This window comes from Opisthocomus hoazin, chromosome 4 (genome assembly GCF_030867145.1).
Source record: "Opisthocomus hoazin isolate bOpiHoa1 chromosome 4, bOpiHoa1.hap1, whole genome shotgun sequence".
NCBI classification, from domain to species: Eukaryota; Metazoa; Chordata; class Aves; order Opisthocomiformes; family Opisthocomidae; genus Opisthocomus; species Opisthocomus hoazin.
The window spans coordinates 46,868,728-46,894,088 of NC_134417.1; the positions used below are offsets into that span (position 1 = coordinate 46,868,728).

Genomic DNA, 25,361 nt, shown 5'->3' on the forward strand with positions numbered 1-25,361 from the left:
TTCCTGAAAAGTTTGTTAAGGAACACTTCACCAGTAGTTCATGCAAATTTATTAGAGTTATTTTATCTATCTTCTTGTACACAAATACAGAGAAGAACGAAATTCCAGGTGAGTACAGCCACCTCTACAAAGAGGGGTCCAAGATGACAAAGTTCATGCACCATGACTTCTACAGACCTAAAATAGGCAACAGCAGAGTTTGGGTAAGTCAGCAGAGTGTGAAAGCTCAGTGAAGCCTCACCCTTCTGCATGGTATTACATTTATTATCTTTAATCAGAATATGTCCTCAGGATTTTTTCTTTCCCTCAAGAGCAACCACAAAGATGTACTGTGCTAAAATGAATGCACTTGTCTAACCTTTGGTAACAAGGGAAAAGGACCAATGCTTATTTACATATGGGAAGATGACACACTCTGAGAAAATGCTTACATATATTTCAAGAACTAACAGCAGAAGTGAAATATTTGAGAATGATTCATTTTATTTACATGTTGGATTATTCAGAAAAAAATTAAAAGCCAAGAATGACTCTCTGGTAGAAAATCTTCAAAGTAAAGTAAATTCTAGTAAGTGAATGTCCTTTGAGAACTAAATGCTTTTTGGTGTTTTCTATAAGCAGAAAAAATGGAAGCAAATGCATCAAAATATTTTCACATTAATGTCTCGCATCGAATGTTATTTCATTAATATCTCTGAGGTATTGTTTCATTTTATTCAATACATTTAAAAACTACACGTTTTGGTGTTTATGGAACAAAGTCAAGTTTGAATACTTTTATTCATGTTAAACAATACCCTGTTGGCTACCGGAAGTTTCTCAGTACTCAACATATTGTATCAGATCAACTGAGAAACATTTTTCATTTTATTTTCACTATTAAGTTACCAGATAATAACTTCGCAATTAGGTATTCCTTTCAACTGAAACATAGGAGCTGAGTGGCTATGTAAAGCTTTCTCTTTCAATCTCTTTTCCCCACCACCTTGATAGTGTAACTGAAGAATTAAAGTAATTTAAGTGTCTTCGCACTAGGAAGACTCTATACACAAGAATCTACAGTCTTCTTGTGTTTCAAATCTGTTTTTATTGCCTCCACAGCCCCCATACCAGAACGGACCACACATTTTCTGCTCTTTGTCGTAGTACCACTTCAGAATATAATTCTGACATTCTCCACTATCTTGAACCAGGTCACATGCATCTGGAAAAGGCAAATAAGAGACATATTTAATGAAAGAAAGATGCACACTTCTCATCATTGTAATTTCAGCGGAAAATAATGTTCAGTGCAAACTGTCAGATGAAAGAGGCAGCCAGTGTTCAAGGTCTTAGAAAAACTCACTAAGTATTCATCCACAAGCCCACAGTGCCAGCATGGCTTGAAGCCCCTCTTATGACTGATGTAACCAGACAGAATGTCTGAAACAACTAGATTTTCAGTGGTATAAACAGAAGGAATGATAAAAGGTCTTTAGTCTTCTAACATAGACTTTTTACTTAAAATATTGTAAAATGATTATACCTAGTCTATAGGGACTAGGTAACTAAAGCTCTTCAGAATGTCCCTCTTCTTTATTCCAACTTGTAATACTGGTATTCATCAACAAAATTTCATTAATGAGCATACATAGATGGTTAAATCATCCACGATAGTCTCTTAACTGAATTCCAGAGTAATACAGATTTAAATTGCACAAATTAGCCCCAAAGTAGGTGAGAGTAGCACACTCTACAGCAATCTAGTATTCAGTAAGTACAGATCTAATCAGCTTTCACCAGTGTAAATTCAGAGTTAAATGAAGTCAGAAGAACAGCTCTAGACTTTGGTATCTGTACAACATCAAAGGTGAAGCACTGAGCAGTAAAGCAAATTACTGATAAAACTACCTACCTAATGATTTAAAATGACAAAAACCTCCTCCTAATAACTGAAAAACAATAATCTCAAGCAATAGATCAGTACAAAGTACATCTCTCAAAAGGCAAGTTGTGGAACTGTGCTACATGTTTTTAGAATTAAAGTGTTGGGTCCCTAATTACAACTTGGTATTAGGAATGGCAGTTCATACATCTCCCATAAGCAGCTTAGGTCACTCACAACATCAGTGCAATGACCCTGACTAGTTCCTCACAGGAAATACTTTATTTGTAAAGTATAAACAGTAACATATCTTCATGATACTGAATTTTCTGTGTGACCAAGGAGTTCATGCATTGATTAATGGGAGCACTGATTCAAGATGGTACACGTGCACTTAGGCGATGGGACCAATTCCATCTGTGCTGAGCAAGACTGTCATGCTCTGTGGATGTATGGCATTCCTAGAGGTACATTAGCTCTTAATTAAAGATCCAATATCAAAACAGTTTTGCAAAAGCATTGGTCCTCTCTCATCAGCGATGGAGCTACCAGACATTCCCAGAATCATTTTTGAGTGGAGAGGGATGAAAAACAAAGGGATGGCAGCTGTAGCAACAAGCTAACACACCCAAAGCTACGCAGACACCATGGTATTTTTTTCATAGAAATTCTCTCCAACTATAGTCTAAACAATAAATACACTCAATAGTGTTAAAAGAACGTAGAGACAGAAATTATCTCACAATCACCTTCCCATACCTATTGTATTAAATGGCAAATCTGCAAAGAAAAATGCAAAATTAGGAAGCAAAGAAAAAACCATGAGGAATATGTATTTTGACAGGATACCTCTGCTGAGGGATCCACTGTTGCTACAGGAACAGACTGTAGCAGAGACATATTTAGTTCCTCCACGTTGAGCCGAGTTAGCAGCAGGAGTAACTCAGTAATTATAGTGCAACTTGGGGATTTAGAATGATCAGCTGTTTTAGTAAAGGGGATTAGAACTTTAGATTATATTATAACAAAAAGTTACAAAGCAAAGCTAAAGTCATAATGACACCTGCAGTTCAGCCTTTAATTACAAACTCTTACTTTATAGATTTGGACAGAATACAAACATATGGTGACAAAACGCTTTGGAAAATGTAATTAATGGAAATGCTTCATACTGCGTAAATATTCATCTGAGATCTTCATAATTTAGAGTCTTTTTACTGAATTAAAAAAGATTTTCATATTCTAAAATCATACCATAATCACTGTAGGCAGCTCTAGTTTCTACTGTTGCCTCTAAGTTTTCCTTGTTCTCCTCCTGAGCTTCTCCATACTCTTGGGGCTTTTCTCCTTCAGCATCTTCCTCTGTCAAATACTCATTCTCCTTATAATTATATCTCATTTCTGGCATTGTGTAAATAGGTTCTGTGGTGGTCTCTCTAATAATCTCCAGGACTCTACTTTCAGTTCTCTCAATGTCTTCTAAAAGAGTACCGTAGCCAGATTCCTCAGTTCCAGGAAAAGGCATTCTTCCAAAGAGAGGGGAAAAAAAATAAATAAGATATTTAAGCACCAACATGGCCTTGAAAAATACATCTGGTTCATTCCCACTGAATACTGTGAAAAAAATTTTGATCCTGATCCTGTTTTTGTTAAAGCTACTTCGAATATAACTACTAACCCAAAGGAAGAAATCCTACATTCAGAGATAGACACTCAAAGTTTAACAGACAATTCCAAACCTTTCAATAATAGACACTTGCTGTTGTGTGTCTCCCTGATCTAAGTTTTCACACTCTTCTTGAAGTTCAGATGAAGGATAACTGTTCATTTCTTCTGTGGGAAAAGCACAGATACCACAGGTGAGTTTTAAAGTCCTCCAAACCCCAGTACATTTAATAAAAAGCACTATAAGACTTTTGTTGTTGTGAACTGGCATTTGCATCTTTCCATAAGTAACACACCATATCTAGAGTGACTGGCACTATGTCCAGGAAAACATAAATTATGTTAGAGATCAGCTAGATGAGAATGACTCCTGAACCAACCTTTTATAATTTTATCTTGCTCTGTAATACACTATTTATCTTTCTATACCAACTTTGACATCTCTAAGTACATACTTCTGATGAGGGTTTTAATTCAGTGACAATTTCCTTCTTGATATTTTCATTCATATTTCAAAGCACCTAAAACCTGCTAATCTGCACGAATGTGTCTTGAAAAGTGAAGAAGTTCTTTCTCTGCTCTACAGAGGAGGAACAACTGCAGTAAAGAGAGGTTAATGCCAAATCTCCTAAATGTTTAAACTTGCATCTGCCCCAAAGCCTAAATAAGCATAAACACCTCAGTAAATCTGGACCTGCCAATGGTCAGAGGACAAATGTAGGCCTAAATCAGGAATATAATTGTGTTCTTTTACTTGGAGAATGGTCTTCCTCTAGTGAGAGTGTAGTCCAGAAAGTCACAAATTAAACACAAACTTAAGGGGAAAAAAAACACTTAAGAATTTGGCCTAAGGCACCATTAGAATGTAATGCTGTTCTGTCCTTAGTGGCACTTTCATTAGTGTCCAGCATCTGCAGCAAACTAGAGATGAAAGATTGGCTACTAACTTCTCACTAGAAACTGAACAATAGCACATATACACTGACTACCTTTTTCTACATGGCATTTCTCTTTTTTTCCATAACTTCAGCAAATGCTATTGAGTGCTACTTACGTTGTAGAAGATTTAGAAATGCCCGGATAAATCTCTGAGCGTACACCATCTCAGATGTTGAAACCCTGCCCATCGTCAGTAAGTGCTGGTCTGTGGGGGAGCTTGACAGCTCCATCAGTTGATTGTCACTCACATCATTGCCAAGCGCAAGAGTGAACAAGGTGAACCCTTGGCACTTGGCTCCCAGTGAAATCTCTCCCAGCTTCTCTCTGTCCCACATGCTTGTTTTGCTTCCAACTATTGCAAATATGACCCTGTGTTTTCTTTGTCTGGGGGCTTTAAAGAACACATTTTCAACTGTCCACTGTAGGGCAGAAGCAATGGCTGACGGTCCTTCCAGCTGGTGAACAGACTCTTGGATATGTTTCTTCATCAAATCTTTATTGCTGTATGTGACGAGATCAAACTCCAAGGCCACAGGGGTCTGGTTTCTGTCAGGCAGGAAGCCCCTTGGAGCCTGCTGCACGAGTGCCACTCTGATGCCTCCGTACGATTCGTTTGGCTGTGAGGAAACAACAAACTGATCTAACATGTTGCTCACAAAGTCTTTGGCTCTCTGAAACTCTTCACTGCTGACACTGTGAGAGCTGTCCATGATGTAAGTGATATCCATATCCATCAGAACAGGGGGTGAAAAGGGCATCTCGCAGTTGGTACTTGGTTTGCATTTATCTAGAGAGGATGAGCCAATAAGCAGCAAAGTATTTAGCAATACAATAAAAGCAATAGTTTAGAAAAAAATTCACACAGTTCTAGTAATCTATTTTATTTTTCTTAAATTTTAGCTAAAAAAAAAAATCAGTTTGGCAACTTGCAATGTTCTTGTTCTAGTAAGGAACAACAGATGACTCTTGCTGAACAAGGTTTTGTGATACCATGGGAAATTATTCAGGCATGAGAGCAAAAAGTGTTCATAAGGTAAAACTTAACAGATACAAGTTCCCTTGAGAAATTTTCTTCTGTCGAAATCTAAAAATTGTAAAGGAAACTGGAACTAACTCTATCTTTCATCTCAGATTATTGTTCAGCATTCTGAAATATTATCATTTAGTAGCTTCTACCCCCCTCACAATGTAGAATTTACAGTAAATGAGCCTGGTTTCCCTGAATCATAATGCTATTTTAAGTGCATTTCTGTTTAAAAGGAAATGCAAAACACAATAATTCATTTCACATGGCTGAGACAGAAACTACACAGCTTTTGTGGTTTTGAGATTCTAACTCTTACCATCCACTGAAGGGGAAATTAAAATTGTAACTTCTCACCACTGCTAATTTGTAACCAAGGAATGATGTGGCATGGAGGGCAAGAAGGCCCAGTTGCAGAAGGCCTAAAACTGGCTGGAAGCAGAAATCCCAAAGGCAGAATGATTCCTGGTGAGTGAGTGAAGTTTCTCTTGGTGATGATAAGAAACAGCTACAACATTGTCTTGTAGCCACCCTGGAATGCGAGCCCCATGCAACCACTGATGGGACTGGTGCTTGTGCAAGTGTATGTAAAGAATTGGCTCTTAAAGCACGTTTGCAGACTCCTTGTAGAACCGCTTATGGCAGCAGGACTCTGCCCAATGCATTGTTCATTCAACTTTTTTTTTTTTAATATTTAAGCACAAACATGTTTAAGGGGTACCATAAAAATTCCCCAACACGACACTGCAAAATAAAATGGATAGGATTTGTTATTGAAAGGGTAAAAAGACCAATACAACAGCTGGAATCTGTAAATTGTCTTACCGAAGCAAAGTGTACAATGTGTGATACTCTCCAAACTTTCATCCTGTTGTCTTTCCCAAACGAATAATTGAAATCTTCTAGTATCATCAATCTATGTTTTAAAGCAGACACAAAAGTAACATTAAAAAGATATATGCAAAATACAGAGGTTTTCTCTTTGTTCTTAATACTCAATACTATTACTATTTCTCTGTTAAAATAGATACTATCTCTAACTTGGTAGTTTCACTGCTGTTGTAATATTGAACAGGTATACAGAAGACTTTTTCAGTTGCTATTCTGGAGCATTAAAAGGAAACTGCTTTATGCCTAAAGGTTTAACTCCGTGTTGTGCCATACAGAGATTGTCAGGTTACTGTAGCTGCTAATGACAATTACTTGGTGTTAGCACGGTTTATCAGCTAAGAGTATTGAATTAAGACAGACACGGAAGATTATTCAAAGCTAGGTTGGATATTTTTACATGGTGTTGAACTTAGGTCCTTTGTTCAACTCATTTTATGTCGTCTTTCTTTTCTTCCTAGATCCTAGATTAGGCAGGACTCCACTTTTATTCTCTGTTTGTATGCATATGGCCACCCAGGTCTTGACTGGGGTGGCTGTGTGCTACTGTAATACAAATGAAGGGAAAAATGAGTCATTGTGGGATTGCAATTGAATGCAGATGAAAGAAAACCCTCATGGTTTAAATTCATAGATCAAGAGCTTTTCTGTAAAGGTCAACAAATTCTCTCCCTGACAATGCATGGCACTATATTCTGGTCTGAAAAATACTTTCTTTTTAAAAAATGGGGAGACAGCTTTATAGGTACAAATGGAAATCTCAGGGCAGGTAAAAGATATGAAGACAAGTAAAGGGCTACCACTTTTTTTCTTTTCTTAGGAGTGTCCTACAGAGAAAAAGGCAGGATCTCCTATCTCATCTCTTTCTGGGACAAAGGGAAATTCTCCACAGTGAAGATGTTTTCTTGTGAGAGAAAATTCCAGCATTAGAACAACATATGTGTTGCTTGTGATCAGCTGAAGACAGACAATCTTCCCCAGTAGAAGATTTGACCACAGAAATGCTTGAGGAACCCTGAAGAAGCTCCAACAACATCCTACAATTTCACTGACTACCAAACCCCATCCAAATGTGATTCAAGCGAAAAAACATTTCCTTGTGGACAAAGATAAGTAAAAATGGCTGTAAAATACCATAATATTGCACAAAATAAACCATATATAAGATAAAATGGTGAGGAAAGAAATAATTACTTCTTTGAATTAAATTTAAGCTTTGTGTGTGTTATACACAACACAATTAACTTCTGATTAATGTCTGTAAAGGATGTTACAGATAGGCATTTTCAAAGGGATTAGAATTGACAATGACTGTTTAAGTAATCTCCAAACTGAGGCTCCTAAAGCAAACCAACCAAAGCCAGTAAGTATCTGTGGCTACAGGTTGGTAGGAGTGTGAAGATTAAACCACCTCTCAACTGCAGGGGCAGAAGTCCATCTGAAAGAAAAAGGGAAGTTGTATTTTCTTGGGTGGTGGTGGTGAGGTTGGGCAGTGAATTTTTTGCCTTCTTCCCTGCTAAGCAGCTTTTTTAAACTTTTCTACTCTGAAAATTCATGGAAAGTTGGCACCTTTGTAAATATCAGACGTCATCATATGCATTCAGATTCATAATCTGCTTATACTAAGTAAACACAATACTGATGCTTGCTCCTGTGTATCCTGTGGTGCAAGCAAACCCGTGAATAAACTGTAAGCTTCCTTCTCATACGCCAGCAGAATTTCTTCATTCCGCTAAATTAACATCCAACCAGCTACATATGTGAATTGACTAACAGATACAAGGCTGCATGAAAATAAATAGAATATGAAGATTAAACAGCTGACTTAGATGCTACTAGATCAGAATTTAGACTCCAAGTTTTGCACTTTTTTGTCACATGTAAGTAAACATATTTTCTTTCTATAAGGACAATTTTGAAGAAACGGCAGCTGGCAGGAATTTTATTTCAAAAAAGTTAAACTGAGCACAGATGATACAAAAATAAATTGAAAAGAGAGAGAACATGGAACCTGCATTATGAAACCTTAAAGAAACTTTGAATTGTTTTTCTTTGGTTCCTGGTAAAATGGATTGCTTATTTTTGTTTACTGTCTTCTTATATGAAGTCATATCTTAAACCAAAAGTTGTTAATTTTCTCCTGTACTAACGGCAATACAACTGTCGAAAGGGGTTTTGCTTAATTTAATTTTCTTCTGGAAAAAAACCGCTGTATTGAAGCCTTCTACTCCTACTTTTTCAGAAATTCGGGCCACAGTTTGTTAATTAAATGGTTAGTACATGGCAGAACTTCAGAAGACAAATGGCATAGGTAACCAAGTGAAATTAACCTTTTAACCGAGTGAAAGTAACCTTTAATACACCCCTTTCTAATAAGGGATTGGACAGTCCCTGTAGAATTCACTGGCCTGACAGCACACTTTACTCAAATATTAGTAGGCACTAAGCAAATGGATGACTGACTCAATTTTGTGTAGTCTATCTACTTACTGAGAAGGCACGTCTGACATTTGGCACTTGACTGAAGGCAATAACCACTGGAGTGATATCCAAGGCACTCAACTCAAGTACAGCTGTGCTGATGGCAACATCATCCTGCGATGGACCATTGGCAAAAAATAGGGCAACTTTTCTTGTGAGGATGCCCTGACGAACACGTTTGAAGACATTTCTTGCAACAAATCTCATGGCTGCCCCAATATTACGTTTTCCAGTGGATCTCTCTAGTGGTATTCTCTGGACTGCCTGTAGCAGCAAGTTGCTTTTTTGGAACTCTGAGAATCGGATGAGATAGCGCGTATTGGTATTGAAAGAAACAACGGAGACACGAGCGCCTGTTGGGCAATTGCTTTCACTGATCTTTACGCTCTTCAGCAACAACATAACGATGTTCCTCATTCTTTCAAATGCAGCTGGCGTAACATCTTCAGACATATCGAAGGCAAACACCACTTCAGTTGGATAAACTGGACATGTGTCTGTACATTGAAATAAAAAAATTGTGAGAACCTTTCCACAACTCAAACATTGTTAATTTTTCTTTCAATTCTATAAAAGAATGGACATACAGAGGGCCAGATGTGCTTACCTGATGAGCAAGCTGGAATGAAAAGGTGGAGAGCAAATTCATTATTTTGGACTCATATTCATTAAAATGGCGATATATTCACTTGCTTTCACTAAAGAGCCTGATCCAAACCTCAGACAACTGACAGAGTCTGTCAGTGAGAGACAACACTCTTCTTCCACAATCAAATACTCAAAACAGTGCAATTTTACTGGATGAGGATTAAAGAAACTGTTCTGGGTTCTGCTGAGCACACAAGTCAGAGAGAATGAACACTCCAAATCCGGAGGACAGGTGATGTACAAACATCGTCTTCTCTCAGGGAATTCTCCAAAGGGGGTTGGCACAATGACAAAGAATTAATTTAATCTTAAATGAGGACAAGAGACATTTGTTATCATTTTTGTAATTAAGAGACAGGAAAAATGAGCAAAGAGCGTAAGCCTGTTTCACATACCTGTTGAAGACCCCCTACCAGTCATCTTCAAACTGAACCCAGATGCAAACTACCAGTCTACAGGGTTTCCAATGAAGGGTATTCCATTTCAGAAGAGCGACTACGTGGAATCAGAAGTAAAAGAAGATGCTCCCTACTTACGGCAGTTTTTTCGTGTAAAATTCACAAGTTCACAAGGCTGCAGGAGCAAAACAAAAAAGCAATTAATGGCAAATCCCAGACCAGGAGTCTTACTATTGGTTTGAGCTCAAGGTCATATCACAGCTCCTGAACTAATTCTCACTACAGTAAATCCAGCATCACACACTCCAGTTCCTCTCTACTTCAAATAGTACAGGGGCTCTGCCCCTGCTGCAGAAATGAAGGGTTTTTTTCAGATTTGTTCTGTTGGCATTTAATCGTGCTCTGGAGCATTAATCAACCATTTATCCATTCTTTATTTTCTATAATAATCTGATCTAGAAGGTCACCAAGCAATGGCACTTCCACAGGAGAACAGGTATTTCAACAGCAACTCACACAGGAAGAGAGAGGTCCATGAAGGAGGAGAGGACCTCCTTTGGACACAGAACACGCCTGCAGCAGTATTGCCTGCAGGTAGTTGTCCATGCAGGGGTTAGATGGAGCTTCTACTCAGAAGTGTTCATTTTACATGGGATTGAGACTCTGAAGAAATCCTGCCCTGCTATTCCCAGTGAAAACAGCTGTTGTTGAGGAAATGCCTTCCTTTACAAGAAGGTGAAAAGCAGCCCTAAACCTGAGCTGGTCCAGAAACTGACACGAATGAAGAAACAAATAAAGGAATACTAACAGTTCAACAGTTTGTAAAAGTTTGGACACAGTGTTAATCCATAGGCATAATTGTTTGTCAGTCCTTGATTATTTCCAAAACGGAAGAACCCACTACTCTCTGACAAGTATTTGAAAAGGATACGGTTTTCTAACAGCTAATTGTGCTCGTTGCAGTCATTGCTTATAAATGGAAGAAGACTAAAACTGTTTGTTTTACGCAGTGTGCAGTTAGCTGTAAGGTAATTACTTACTTCCATTAAAATGGTGCCCATTGGTCCTTTGACACCCTGAAACAAATTAAACACAGGTCTAGAAAATCAGAGCCTGATAACGTATTTCCATTTATGACTTTGTAGCCCAAAGAAAATGCAGACATACAGTCTTTCCCTAATAACCATTTGTGAATTTGAAATATGAGGAGACATCAGTTCCCAGCATGGATTTCTGTGGACCTGTTGCTAACAGAGTGGCAGACTACTTCTACTTCTCAGTCCATTTTCCCTCCTGGTTTTGTAGATGTTCAATGCTTGTTGTCCTTGAGGACCGGTATAATTCAGAATTAGATTTCCTTTCTAAACAGCAGTTTCTGTGCTGTGGTTCAGTTATCTGCACCTTACATCCTTTTCAACCTCTGATGTGCAATAGGGTTGCCCTCTCCTCTCGCAGGGTACAACACCCACAATTCTACCTCAAGAGATCCCACAAGACCATACACACATCACGACTGCTCAACCAGCCTAGCTAGCTTTGGCTACTCTGCAGCCTTCCCTTTCGGAGCTGTAGGCAAATGCCAGGATTCCAAGCATCTTGTTTCCAAAAAAATATTGTTTAATCTTCATAACAGGAATAAAATACAGAGAACTTTTTTTCAAAGCAGCTTGAAAGTTTTCATCATATGTGTAATTCAGATGTGCAGCAAGACTACTGAAAATTTTCACTTACTCACAGGGGGCTGCAGTAAGATACACCAGAAAAATTTGAACTCTGCATCCCCACAACCTTTACCTTAGACTCTCTCTACCATAAGACTAGAGTTTACCAAAATCATGTACTTCCTTATGTCCCCAAATTACAACCTCATCTCCATATTTGTTGCTTCCCCCTCCAATTAACATTTCATTCCTCCATTTCCTGCCTGACCTACCTTCCTCATCATCTCTCCTGTCTTACTGCGAGCACCATCAAAGCCATTCCATGATTTTATCTTCTTATGTTTCCCAGCAGGTCCCAGTTCTTCTTTGGAACTGTTCAGCAAGAGTTAACTGTGAATTTCCTGAGCCCTAATGAATGATACTTGCAGCAGCTTATTAGTGGCGACTGAGCTGTGCAGACTTGACCCATACGGATAATCATACCACCAAGTTAGGGAGGATGGGTTAAACAGGCCTGTTTTGGCTGGCCCTGCCTGCTACCTGTACCCATTCCTGCATCCCTGTCTCTTCCACTTCCTCAGAATTCCCACTTTCCCATGTCACTGATGCACTGCTACTACAATAATCCCATCAAGCCCGTACTTCCCAAGCTCCACTCTCACTTCTACATCTGAAGAGGAGATCTTGAACTTCAAATGTCTCTGCAGACTTCTTGGACCATGGACTGGCAAGGCCAATAGCTATCTGGCTCATCAGCACACAAGGTCTGTCTGTCTATAATGTATGTTAGCAGTCAAGCAGCAGGGAGGGCAATGCATTCCACCTGGCACTCTTGGTCATTCTTGTGTCCAGCATCATAAAATAAAGTGGGCCAGGTACATTCATCAATCAGCACCATGTAATAACAAAAAAACCCTCAGTTGTTTTCTCGGTTGCATGTATCCTGTGGGCCACATAATACATGTGAAGATATTGTTATCAATGATGTAATCAATATTTAAACTAAAAGAGTAAGCTTAAGAAAGTTTAAGAAAATAATTAACAGTAAGGATTGTTTCTGGTCACCATGGAGCTGACTTGCAGAACTGTTGCAATATAGACACATACAGGGGATTTTCCTAACCGCCTGCAATGTTAGTACTAAATCCTACTGAAATCCATGATCCTTTCCCCCACTTAGACAGAGGATAAAACTTTTTGTTATATAAAATGCAGATTACAGACACTGGACAAGGACATCAAGACATCTACTTGTGTATAAGGATTAACAGGGTACAGTCAATTTAAGCTTTAAGTAAGTTCCTGTAATTGCAAGTCTGGTTTTAAATGGCTTTTCTTTTTACAATAAAAAAATACATTGGCTTTCAGCAGAACAATCGAGTTCTACATTTACCCAGCCTAAAACCAGAACCAAATACTGTGGAAGAAATCCTGCCCTGTATTGTATCATTCCAATTCCATTTTCAACAGCAGGTGCTCTTTGGCACATACATCCACAGGCAAGACGTAACTCTATACAACTGCCAGGCGGATTAAGCATAGTTTATCAGATGAAATATTATTAAATATTCTATTAATATAATAGCAAGTTGAAAAGCAATCTAAGAGTGATTTTTTAAAATAAAAATATATTACCATAGGTCCTGATGGCCCTTGGTCTCCCGGATCTCCCAGGGAACCTGGTGTGCCAGCATTACCCTAAAAATAGAAATACAAGTTTTATTCTTTATAACCGCACACACAGGTGCAGAATTTCAGCAAATAAAAACCTCTGTAACTATACTGTGAGTTGGATCCTGCATTTATTTATAGATAGACTATTGTCCATAAGAGTTAATAGCAACAAAATTCTCTAAAGACTTAGACCTGCATTCTCTCAAGACCTTTTGCCCAGGATATGGCAATAGAAGATCATAGTGGGAAACAATTTAAAAAATTTTTGGTGAGGAAACACTTAAGATATAAGGGCTTTACTTATAGAACTCTTCACAGAGTTAACAGATGTATCATTCTTACTCTTCTGCCCCTAACTCCTTTGGGTCCTTCAGCTCCTGGAATGCCCGGGTCTCCATCTTCTCCCTGAAAATTAATGAAATCCAGAACTTATGCCCCATCCCTGGAAACATTCAAGGTCAGGTTGGACAGGGCTCTGAGCAACCTTATCTATTTCAAGATGTTCCTGCTCATTGCAGAGGGGTTGGACTAGATGACCTTTAAAGGTCCCTTCCAACCCAAACTATTCTATGGCTTTATAGGAAAGGAGAACACAGAGAGAGAGAGAGATAACCACTTCCATATAATAATAATGTAAAACAAGACATAAAGAAAGCAAATATGCACATTTAATCATACCTCTGGACCAGGATATCCTATGAATCCAGATTCTCCCTATCAAAAGGAGGACAAAGACTTCATAAGAGTCTAGAACTTTGTGTTTCGCTTAGTGTTTGATGTCTTTAAACCAAAAAAAATTTCAAAATTATTTTTAGCATTCAACTCCATTCAGGTAACAGTGGCTACTACTCTGGTCTCAGATGACGCCATTTTAGATTAACACCTTGTTCACCTAAAGGAAGAACATTTTAAAAATTTCCAACAGTTTCTGAATTTTCAAGTGTATTCCATTTCTCAAATGAATGTTTTATCAAAACTTTTGCAGGCCTCCTAGTAACATACAGTGGAATTCATGTCCAGCGATCATAAGTAAAGTATATCATTCAGAACTGAGTGTTTGAATGTAGTTTCAAAATGTTGTGCCCTCAAAATGTTGTTGGTATATTAGAAGTCATTTCATTAATTGTTTTCAGTTACTTCAGTTTTTGGTGTATTCTTCGTTCCTATATGAGAAATAGGAGAACTCTCGCAAAGACTAGTCAGAATTGAAGTGTATCTTTTCTTGACATCAGAGTAACCATCAGTTACTTACTGATACTTACATATGTCCTTAAGAGTTCCCTCCCATGAAAGTGGACGTGCTTGTCAAATATCATATGACTTTATCCTACAGTTTCTAGAAAATTACATGCACATAGGCCCCATATTACACCTAAGAGAGTGTAATGTGACTATGAACCTGTATAATTACTAGCAACCTTAAGTAAAGCTTATACTAAAGGCTGTTCTCTTAGCTATTCAGGAGAAACCAACTCTTTCTGGATCATTATTCTGGGGTGAACTGGTTTTTTGTTTATTTTTATTAATTGCTTTAATTCAGGCCCTGCCAAACCTTGGGCAGACACATCGGTGTATAAGAAGGGCTTCAAGCCAATCCTTCAAAACAATGAATAATGACATGAAGATTTAAAAGAAATCTTTTTTCCTCTTTTCAGGAGGATGTTCCCTGAAATTAACAAGTGAGAGATTCCAAGAGATTAAAAGAACTAGTCTTGTATGTAACGTATGTGTAAGCTGTGAAACTCTCCCGTCAAAGGAAATCATTTGGGCTAAGAAGGTAAGAAAAGAGACTGGATAATAAGAAGCATCAAGAGTAATTTTAATAAAAAGCCATTTTAGAAAAAGGAGCTCATCATTTGGAGAGGCTCCTGGGAAGCCTTTCATATCTTTTCTGCAGCTTCTGCAGCACTCTGCTTCACCCACAAAAGGGACAGTGAAACAGATGGGCCTCCAATGAGATCCATTGGACCACTTCTGTCTTACAAGCAACAGGAAAGTACTAGTATCGTAACACTACAAAAATTCTTTGAAAGGAAGACCGCAGCTGTTTCCAACATCCTGACCACGGATTGACCCATCGGTGCCACTAGCGCCATGATTTTGACCTCATACTTTCTATTTTAGCTGGATTCTTGTATGTTTTTAGAGAAGTAGACATTTCACTGCTATTTTTTTCTGGGCTGTGAAGAGAATGATACGAATTTCTAAATATGTAGCAATATAGAGGTTAATCCTCAGATCTTGTTGCTGACCATAAGAACACAATAACATTTCACATTAAAAAAGCAAGGATCTTTGGAGAGTATCATCCTCACCTTGGTAGTCAAGGAATCCCTCCTCTGCAAGAAATAAAAATAAAAGTCCTCCAGAGGGTGGCTGGCCCACCAACACATGCCAACAAGAGTGGCTAGTCAGGCAGACTGAAGTAGGGAGGAAGCACTGCGTACTCCAGGAAGTACGATCCCTCATATCCATACACATACACACATCAAGAGAAAGAGTAAGAGAGAGTGGTTCTCAGAAGAATATCCTATTGCAGAATTTCTCAGAAGGATGGTTGTGGGAAGGATGAGCCTCTTACTGAATGTCAGAAATGCACTGTGACCATGTCTTATATTTCTTTTGAATTGAATATGGATGGTCGTGTTTGATTTGACACTGCAGAATGAAGACTGTGAGACATCCTGACTCTAAGCACTCACCTTTGCTCCTTTGCTTCCTTCAGGACCGTAGACATCTCTGCCATCCATTCCCTGCATAGATTGAATATACCATGAGTTAGCTTTTAACAGAGTATTAGATTCACATCCAATTCCATTTTGGAATAAAGATCTCCCACTACAATGAAGTGCCCAGGCTGTTAAGGCTGATGAAGTAGGGCAAGTTATCACAGCACAGTCTAGAAACAGTAGCAAATGGTAGCAACATCTGTAGAGAGAAAACAAGGATTAAGACCACAGCTCCTCTCCACTGTGTGCCCTACCTTTAGAATATTTTCTCCCTCCTAGAGAACCTGAGGGGAAAGATATCCTCTCTAGCCCATAAGGAATCTGGTGTCCATAAGAAACTAGAAATAATTTTAATTGTATCAAATAGAGAAAATAGAAGGGAATGAACGGTACTGAATCAGATGGATAGGTATTAAACTACAGGGGCCCTGAATTAATGCAGAAAGACTCACAGGCATGCCTCTCTGTCCAGCTGGTCCCACTAGGCCCTTCTCTCCAGGGTCACCAGGTTCACCCTGTTACAATTGAAACATAAAAGACATTAGTTTGCCTTTTTCAGGAGAATTGTTTCTGAAATGTAAACTTGTCTGCTAGACTGAAGGGTGCTTAAACATTTTACAGACTATTTGATGCCAGTCAGAAGCACTGCATTACAGACCATGCTTCATAGAAGGTTCCTTGGGATGGAACTGGAAAGTACTTGGCAAATCAGAATATTCTGCGCATTCATGCAGCTAAACCCCAAAGGCCTTCATTTAATAAAACTCCCATTGTTATACAGAATTACCATTGAAAAGAGTGTTTTCTGGAAAAAGTTATATTAATGGTAGCAGGACATAGCCTGGAATTCTACCAGCCTGAAGCACCTGTTGATAGCAGATGATATTTCTCAAAGGCTGACTGTCACCAGGCTGACTGTGCTCCGAGTCCTCTTGCAAGTTTTCTTCAGTTCCTTTTTTGGTTTTCACTTTCTTAATGAACTTTCTTCTAACAAGAACCCAAATGCTAAACAGCACAAAACCACACTAAGAAAATGGAATGCATGATGGATTACATCACTATGTGTCTTCCCAATTTTTTGTCACTGTTTCACTGTATGTTTTCACACAGTGACTCTTCTCACAGTAGCACTTGGACCTTCTGATAGTTCCCTGTCACTGAATGTAATAATACACTGAATGTAATAAACCTTCAAAGAGACTGAAAGGCTTATCTACCTGGTAATATTTATGCCTTTTAGATCCAGAGATGCAACAACACCTAAAATTAATTATTTTTATTTAATAAAGTAATTCTCCCATATCACTGTGCATTAATGAAAGGAAAGTAAGGGATAACATTTAGTATAAGTAAGTGAACCATAATGTGGACCACTTATTAGTATAAGCCTTTCTGTTTAACTTCATGTTCATAGAATCATAGAATGATTTGGGTTGGAAGGGAGCTGTAGAGGTCACCTAGCCCAAGCCCCTTGCAGTAAGCAGGGACATCTTCAACTAGACCAGGTTGCTCAGAGCCCCCTCCAACCTGGGCTTGAATGTTTCCAGGGATGGGACCTTCACTACCTCTCTGGGCAACTCGTTCTAGTGTTTCACCACCCTCGTAAAAAAAATTCTTCCTTATATCTAGTCTTACTCTACCCTCCCTTAGTTTAAAGCTTTTGATGCAGCCCAGGATACGGTTGGCCTTCTGGGCTGCGAGCGCACATTGGTGGCTCATGTCCAGCTTTTCATCCACCAGTACCCCCAAGTCCTCCTCAGCAGGGCTGCTCTCAATCCCTTCATCCTCCAGACTGCATTGATACCGGGAGTTGCCCTGACCCAGGTGCAGGACCTTGTACTTGGCCTTGTTGCTTCAGTTCTTCTGAACACATTCATTCCTTTATAATAAACATTATAACAGTCAAGGTTGCTTGAACTGGTTAAGAATCTTTAGAACAAAAAGGTTAAAATAAGCAGCTATGCTTCACTGAACCGGGAAGTTCAGATCAGACATTGGGAAGAGTTTCTTCACTGAGAGGGTGGTCAGTCACTGGAACAGCCTCCTCAGGGAAGCAGCTATGGCACCAAGCCTGTCAGAGTCCAAGTTGCATCTGGATGACACTCTTAGTCATATGGTTTAGTTTTACGTAGTCCTGCAAGCAGCAGGCAGTTTGACTTGATGATCCTTATGGGTCCCTTCCAACTTAAGATATTCTATGATTTTATGATTAACTGGCACATATTTTCAATGGATTGAACAGATTCTAGAAATCATAAAACTAGCTCAAGGGTCAGAACTGCTATATCCCTACTGCATTTTGTGAGAAGCCAGGCCCCACTGAGAACCATGACCACAACAGCAACTACAACAGCAGTCATGGCAACACTGAAATCTTCTTAGTGTAGCTCTGACATCTGTAAGATTACCTTGAACACATCATTTGCCTTTCCATGCAATCTAAAAATGTCTATAAAACTTAACGTTCTTCAAATGTTCCATAGGAACAACACAAGTGTTAGTTCATGCTTCTTCAGTCAGGATCTTGAACAAATGACGCTGTTAGATTGCTGCAGTTAGGTACCTTAAAAATCTTTACCTTTGCTCCTCTTGCACCTAACTTCCCAACAGAGCCAGGTGAACCTGGGGCCCCCAGACTAGCCTGTAATCAGAAGTATCAGTTAAAAGGTGCACAATGAAGACTCAACAGCTCATTGCACTCAATTTTCATTGCCACTTGAAATTATTACAGAGTCGGTATAAGTATTAGCACATTAACATGCTTTTGAGGACCACAGTAAGAGTTACTGGTCAAGCTATCATTCCAGTTATTTCCTGTTTTCTGCACAACTGCTTTAAAGTTCTCAAAGTGTTCTTATGACATGAATGTTATTTTCTATCCACATAGATACCTAGTGAATACATACACACGTGCACAAACAATATGAATATGTATATACACACATACAAATGGGTGTCATTACACGAGAAGCATATGGCCAAGGCTGGCAGAGTAGGACATTCCAGTCCTGAGTTACATTGGTGTAATTCCAGAATAAGAACTCCTGAATCAACAGTGTTACACAAGGAGAAGATCAGCAGTCAGTGCTCAATAGTTACAACCTCATCACATTCTAGCATTAAATCTCACAGGTCACACTTTAATAAAACCACTATTCATTGTCTAGCTCTGCCCTCAACTACACCACTGTACATCTGGATTTACATGTGCTGCAAGCCAGACTGTTAGTCCTGATACCATAGAACTGAGAGTGGAATCTAGAGCTAAGGCTTTTCATTGCAATCATGCAAAACCTTGGTAACACTGAAGTTCACTTCGTATTCACCCACCTAAAATTATTCTCAAGGCTGTTATTTTATCATATGAGGATGCAAATCAGTTTCCTTAAGTACTATTATTAAAAAATCCCCAGTTTCTTCCTTCTGTAAGTTTTTAAAAAACTCTTATAAGAGCAATATCAACACTGAGAATGAAAAGCCCTAATGTGTACAGTAGTGTGGAATTATTAGTAAAATTAAGGTTTTACATCTGAAAATTAAAGTTTATATGAAAAACGTAGCATTGTTCACCCATTGAGGAAAAGCATAATATCAAAAGGAGCTCTGAGGATGGGACACAGCTGCAGCAGGCATGCGAGGAATCCACTAACACAGCAACTCCCTGCAACATACCATAGAGGATGGAGCGGAGTGGAGATTCTGTGGCCATGTTCTGTGATGATAAAGCTGGAAGAAATGGTCCTCTGGAACTGATAAGCAGCTCATCTGGCCCCCTGAGCCAACACGTTTTCATAACCTTGCCAAAGTGCTACCCTCTCGTGAACTTTGCTCGTTTTAATATCATTTTAATACCAAAACACACCTCCATCCCGAAGGCTACCCGCCTCCGAGGTGCAACCACCCCTCTTTGAGTCTGCACCCTCGATTTTTGGTAAACTATACCTTTAAACGTGAAACGAGAGAATTTTACACCAATCATGATAAAAGTTATGGATGACTACAGTCACTCAAACTCCACCTTAAATGTAGAAAGGATAAAAAAATAGCCAGGGAAATAGGGGATTTTTGGAGAAGAAGATGATAACACCGTGAGCAAGTCAAGGGAAACTCCACCTCAGACTGCCTCCGACAACCGGGATCGGTCAACGGGCTGAGCCTTGCTTCTCCCCTCCTTGGGATGCCTTGGGTGAGACTTGAACTAAGCGCTTTTCTCGGGAAGATTAGAAATCTCTCTAGAGAGTTACTGCCTAATGTTTATAGCCAGGCTGTATTATTTATAACCTTTTCACATGTTTTATACTTAATAACATCATATTTGCATGGGCTTTCTTGCAGACAGTCACTATCACCGGCATTTCAAAAAACCTATATATCTATTGCACAAATAAAACTGCACTGTTTAAGTAGTCAGTTGTCAGTTTCTCACTGAACGAGACCAAACCCTAAGCGCGGCCGTGCCAGTTCATGAGCACGACTGCACAGAAGGTGAAGACCGCTATTAGTGTATTCAGAATCGTGGTAGTTTAATATACATATTAAATGCGACTGGACTGGTAGTGGCAAATTGGATATCACTCAGAATTTAAACCTAGCCGCACCTAGCCTCCCACTCCGGTGAGGAGAGTTAGAACGCAAGGAGATTTATTTTCTGCCAAATTAACACAACAAGCAGGAATATATTATTTAAAGCTAACCAGAGGGCCTGGCATGCCTTGTGGTCCTGGAGGTCCTCTGATCCCCTGTAGTCCTCTTGGGCCCTGATGTAAAAAAGCCATTGAAAAAAAAGTCAGTTCAATGCTGATAGCCTTTCAAAGAATATTAGATTGCTGCAACAACCAGAATCTAAGTGCCTGTTTCGCAAGCCTTAATGCACAGGTGAAACTTCTGGCTGTTTGGTTGTAAGGATTTGCCTGTGTGAAGCAGCTGAGATGGTCACTGCCTGAGGGCCATATTCAGAGAGTCAGTATGGTGCTGAAGACACCAAGGGAGCAATAAAAAACCCGTTATCAGCTAGGCACACTTTCTCCAGATGCCAATATCTTAAAACTTAAAGTTAAGAGCATCTTTAGAGCACCTGAGAGCACCTTAAAACTGGATGCTACTGTAAGCAGTCTACCATAATTCTCTTCAAAATTACTCCACCAAGCAAATTTTTAAAACACAGCTTTCCTCGTTGGTTTTGTCAATCAGTATATTACTTTCATCATTTTAATGCAACCTGGAAATATAGTACATTCAGAAATGCAATAGACTTTATGTACTTATTGCTAGTAATTTCTAATGAATTCATTTTGAAGATATCTGCTTGATAATATCCTGTAAGCTAGAGATGTGTGGCTAAATTACTTATTTCTGCGATTCACTTTCATCTTTTCATTTCACTAGAAGCTGCACCCACATAAACTGAAAAATAAACTTGCCGCATTCAATTCTTCAGGGTTACAGAGCAGATTTGCAAGGAAGAATCTTACTCGTAATATTCATTAGCTGAAGTATACAAAGCATTCAAATGAAACAAAAGACCAAGACTGACAACTCATCTTCGCCATAGCTAACATAAAAACAACTCAGAAGTTCTTTTAGTTACCTGTGGGCCTGGAAGACCAGAGACTCCTGGGTAACCTGCTTCCCCCAGATCTCCTTGCTCACCCTGCCAGAATAAAAAAAAAGCAACAACCAAATCGAATAAATTAACACCTGTCATATGTACACCAACAGAGAACAATTTCATATCTGCAGCGTATCAGTTGATAGAATTGATAGAATGCTTTTCAGTGCTCCCAAACAGCTTTCAAGCAGCTTCAAATTCCTGTTGAAGAAAACACAATTAAGAAGCAAAAGAGCTGAGTAGCTTTTTTTGTTGTTTAGGGTGTGTGACGAATAGAAGAGCTGCAGTGCAAGAGGTCTTCCATCTCCTTTGCATTTTGCTAAGTAATCCCAGACAAAACATGAGAAATATATCAAACCTATTAAACTGAGCAAACTGTTACCAGGTGTCCTCTAAAAGCATGTTTTCTACAGGTCAAACACTTTCATATTGTGAGCTTTGATAAAGGAAATAGGGCTTTGGCATAGACTTTGAAACAATTGCTACTTGAGGACTGAGACCAAGAGTACATGCACATCATGCTGTCTCCTCTTTGATGCTAGGACTGCACTGGGATTGCATGAGTATGACTTGGAAAGCGGGTCTGAATTTTGCCCTGACCATGCTTGTGAGTGAAGAGTTGCATAGAACAATCCCTACTCAAAATGCTGGTTTGCACATTTATTCAGAAGCTACAACTCTGCCCATTCCCCAGACTCCAACACAGGGCAGGACTTCAAGACATATTCCATCCTTCAAGTACTGACAGTGTCACACATGAAATTGTGATGTTCCCCTGGGTCTATAAGCACTAAGATAAAGGGGAAATGCTATAGCAAGGCACAGCTGTGTTAGCAACTCTGTAGAGAGATTGGGTCAAATGTGAGCTACTTGTGCTAGAGCAATGTGTTTTCTGGAATGATAGTATAACCTATACTTGAGAAAGCAAGCAACAGGATAGAGATAACGGATATATCTTGCAAGCAGATGTATGGGAGTCATGGTTTTAGATGTTCTTATAGACTCCCACCAGGGTGATGGACAAAGGAAAATGTTTATTCGCTCTGTCCTAAAAAAAATGAAAAAGCGAAAAAAAAAAAGAAAAAAGAAAGCTGAGTCTTCTCAGGTTCCTAGAATCTAACTTTTACTTGCACTAATCCACTCTTGAATTTAGCTGCTTTTAGATTTGCTTTGATAACTGTACTTTGTAATTTATCCTCTGGGACAAACATGCTTTCTTTTCCAAGAACATTATCTAAAATATCATTTAAGAGAATGGCAGTGATGTCTTCACCAGTCATCTCAGGAAAGTTTCTTTTCATTGTGGCTCCACGGGGTATAGGTCTAGAAAAACCTGGGCTACCGCCTAACAATGGCACAAGAGAACCTTCCACCAGAGGATCTTTCTGGAATGATCAGTCAGCATGCACTGGGGTTGACCTATTCCTTACATCCTATACGAGCATTCAAACTACACTATATTCTCTTAGATGTCTACTTGGGGAATTAAATTGTTTTCAAAATCTTGATTCTTTTACATGCTTCGAGCCAATTTTCAGAGCTGCAGTTAACACTTAAGTTCATGTTTTAGTAAAGCATCATTTAGAACTTGCCTTAATTTTGTCTCTGCTGCATATGTGCGTCATGCATGTATCTGTGTGCCTGCAGCAAAGGAGGAAAAAACTGTCAGACTTTTGGTCTTATGCTGCAGGAATGCAGCCTGACTACTCATTCCCATCATCTTTAGCGACAGTCTCTTCTGCATTTATGTTCCCACATTTGCCTTAATAATAAAAGTAACTGTCTTTTTCTTTCAGTGAAAGCTCCTTTCCAATTCTAAATCCTTCAAGTCAGGAGGGCCTCTTGTACTTCCACCTGCGGTCCAAAGGCTGCCTTGGTTTCAAATAGACTTTTGATTGTTAAACACTTGTGTCTTGGATCACACTGAAAGTTTTCCCTTAACAGGAGCAAATGTTGAGGCTGTGCATGTAGCTGCATATAGATAGGTAGCAGCAGTGTCAGCCACTCACCTTTACACCTGGAGGGCCTCTTCGACCTGCTGCACCCTAGGAAGGATTGGTATGAAAGATTACATCCAGAACACTGAGCAATACGTGAAACAACAGCTTATAAGAAAATACATTATACGTACAATCAAATAAAATACAGCTTATAGAAAACAGAGATTACTTCCAAAGAAAGGTTTAAGGTAAAAATAAAAAAGAGTGGATTTGGGACAGAAATTCTTACACAAGTAAGCCTTATTAAAAAAAAAAAAAGCTGCAGACCCTTCACGAGTGCAGAGGGAAGGCATCTCAGCAAAATTCTGGAAAACATCTTCCCAGTCAGCTGCCCCACGACTAAAATAAAGAGAACAAGAGCCCTCTTCTCTCCCTCTGAGCTAAGAGGTCTGCACACTGCTCAGCAGCACTAGTGAAGGTTACTGATAAACCTCATGTCACTACAGGCCTTTAGGATGTTTCTCCAGCCTGGCTGAGGAGTGATCATCATTCCAGACTTTGGCATTAGGCACCTTTCTGACAGACTAGAAGAGGTGCCTTCGTAAGTTCCAGTCTCCAGTGGATTAAAAAAAGCAGCTCAGCTGCGAGTGAATTTATATACAGGCTTGAACAGGCATACAGAACTTGCAGTCACAGGGAGGAAGAAGGGATAGATTAATCTATGGTGAAAATATGAAGCAATTAAGGCTCACAGAAAAGATTACATTGAGCTTAAGGCTTTTGACTTCATACAAATCAGACCTGAAATTAATGGGACAGCAAATTCCTGATTAAATAAAAAACAGAACACATTGCAATACACATAAGCTACTAAATTTGAAGCCAAGTATGTTTCACTATGAAAACTTTAGAAGGTTTTTGTTCCCTCTCACTGCAGGAGTTTTAAGTGTGGGATAAAAGGAAGAGGAGAAAAATTGGTTTTCTCAATGGGAACCCCATTGTATCTTGTATCAGTCACTTCCACCCTGTATTGATTACTATCCTTACATCAGGGCCGGCACCACCCTGCTCTCCTTGTAGGCCACGTGGTCCTGGGTCTCCCTGCAAACCAAAGTAATGAACAAGCTCTTTAAATACTCTTTCTTTTTCTTGTACTTACATATTCTTCCTTATACATTCCTTCTTTACTTCTTCTTCTAAGTAATTTCATTGCAATCAGTTGTACCATGCTAAATGCTGATTCTTGTATTCTGAAAATCACTTACAACCAAAAAATACAAACCAGAGAGATCATGCTTGCTTTGGATTTCCAATCCATTGGTCACTAACAGCTGATACTCGGTCAAAGCTTTTGTAAAATCATTTTTGTTGACTTCAGTCTTTCAGTTGGACTCCTTAAGATGACAAAGCTTGATGAGGTTTGTTTCCAAAAAGTCATCAAGACACAATTATTCTCCAAACAGTGACCCTCAGCTTTTCTACTGCTTTCAGCACGCTCTACATAGACGTATATGCACACACATGTGTCTGAACACGTGCACACAGCTCTACATGTTCAGATAGAATCAGACTTCTAAAATAGTGGATTTTTCTCACGTGTTGCTAGTTCTCACCCTCTTAAGCTTTCATCCACCATTACTTATATACCACTGTCCAACTACTTATCATCTTTTCTTATTCTTTCCAAACAAAGTGCAATGGTAAGATGGGCTGTGCTTTTATTGCTTAAACACCTCTTAAAAATTCAGACATCACTATATAAGCACGTATCCCAGCTCTTATATTCTAGATACAGGTCAAAACGGAGTTTATGCACAACCTTGAGGAAATAGCAGTTCCATA

General features: G+C 39.1%; 1 protein-coding gene across 1 annotated transcript in view; it reads right to left on the reverse strand.

Moving 5' to 3' along the window:
- Nucleotides 1-655: 655 nt before the first annotated feature.
- Nucleotides 656-25,361, reverse strand: part of COL6A6 (collagen type VI alpha 6 chain) — a 62,388-nt gene continuing 37,682 nt past the window's right edge. The window contains 19 exon segments of the mRNA XM_075417894.1: nt 656-1,204; nt 3,119-3,390; nt 3,604-3,697; nt 4,584-5,255; nt 6,318-6,408; nt 8,871-9,358; nt 9,469-9,480; nt 10,046-10,082; nt 10,948-10,983; nt 13,204-13,266; nt 13,585-13,647; nt 13,921-13,956; nt 15,945-15,995; nt 16,424-16,486; nt 18,550-18,612; nt 20,666-20,728; nt 21,559-21,621; nt 23,589-23,624; nt 24,567-24,620. Coding sequence (XP_075274009.1) covers nt 1,032-1,204; nt 3,119-3,390; nt 3,604-3,697; nt 4,584-5,255; nt 6,318-6,408; nt 8,871-9,358; nt 9,469-9,480; nt 10,046-10,082; nt 10,948-10,983; nt 13,204-13,266; nt 13,585-13,647; nt 13,921-13,956; nt 15,945-15,995; nt 16,424-16,486; nt 18,550-18,612; nt 20,666-20,728; nt 21,559-21,621; nt 23,589-23,624; nt 24,567-24,620 — 2,430 coding nt within the window. The 3' untranslated portion in view covers nt 656-1,031.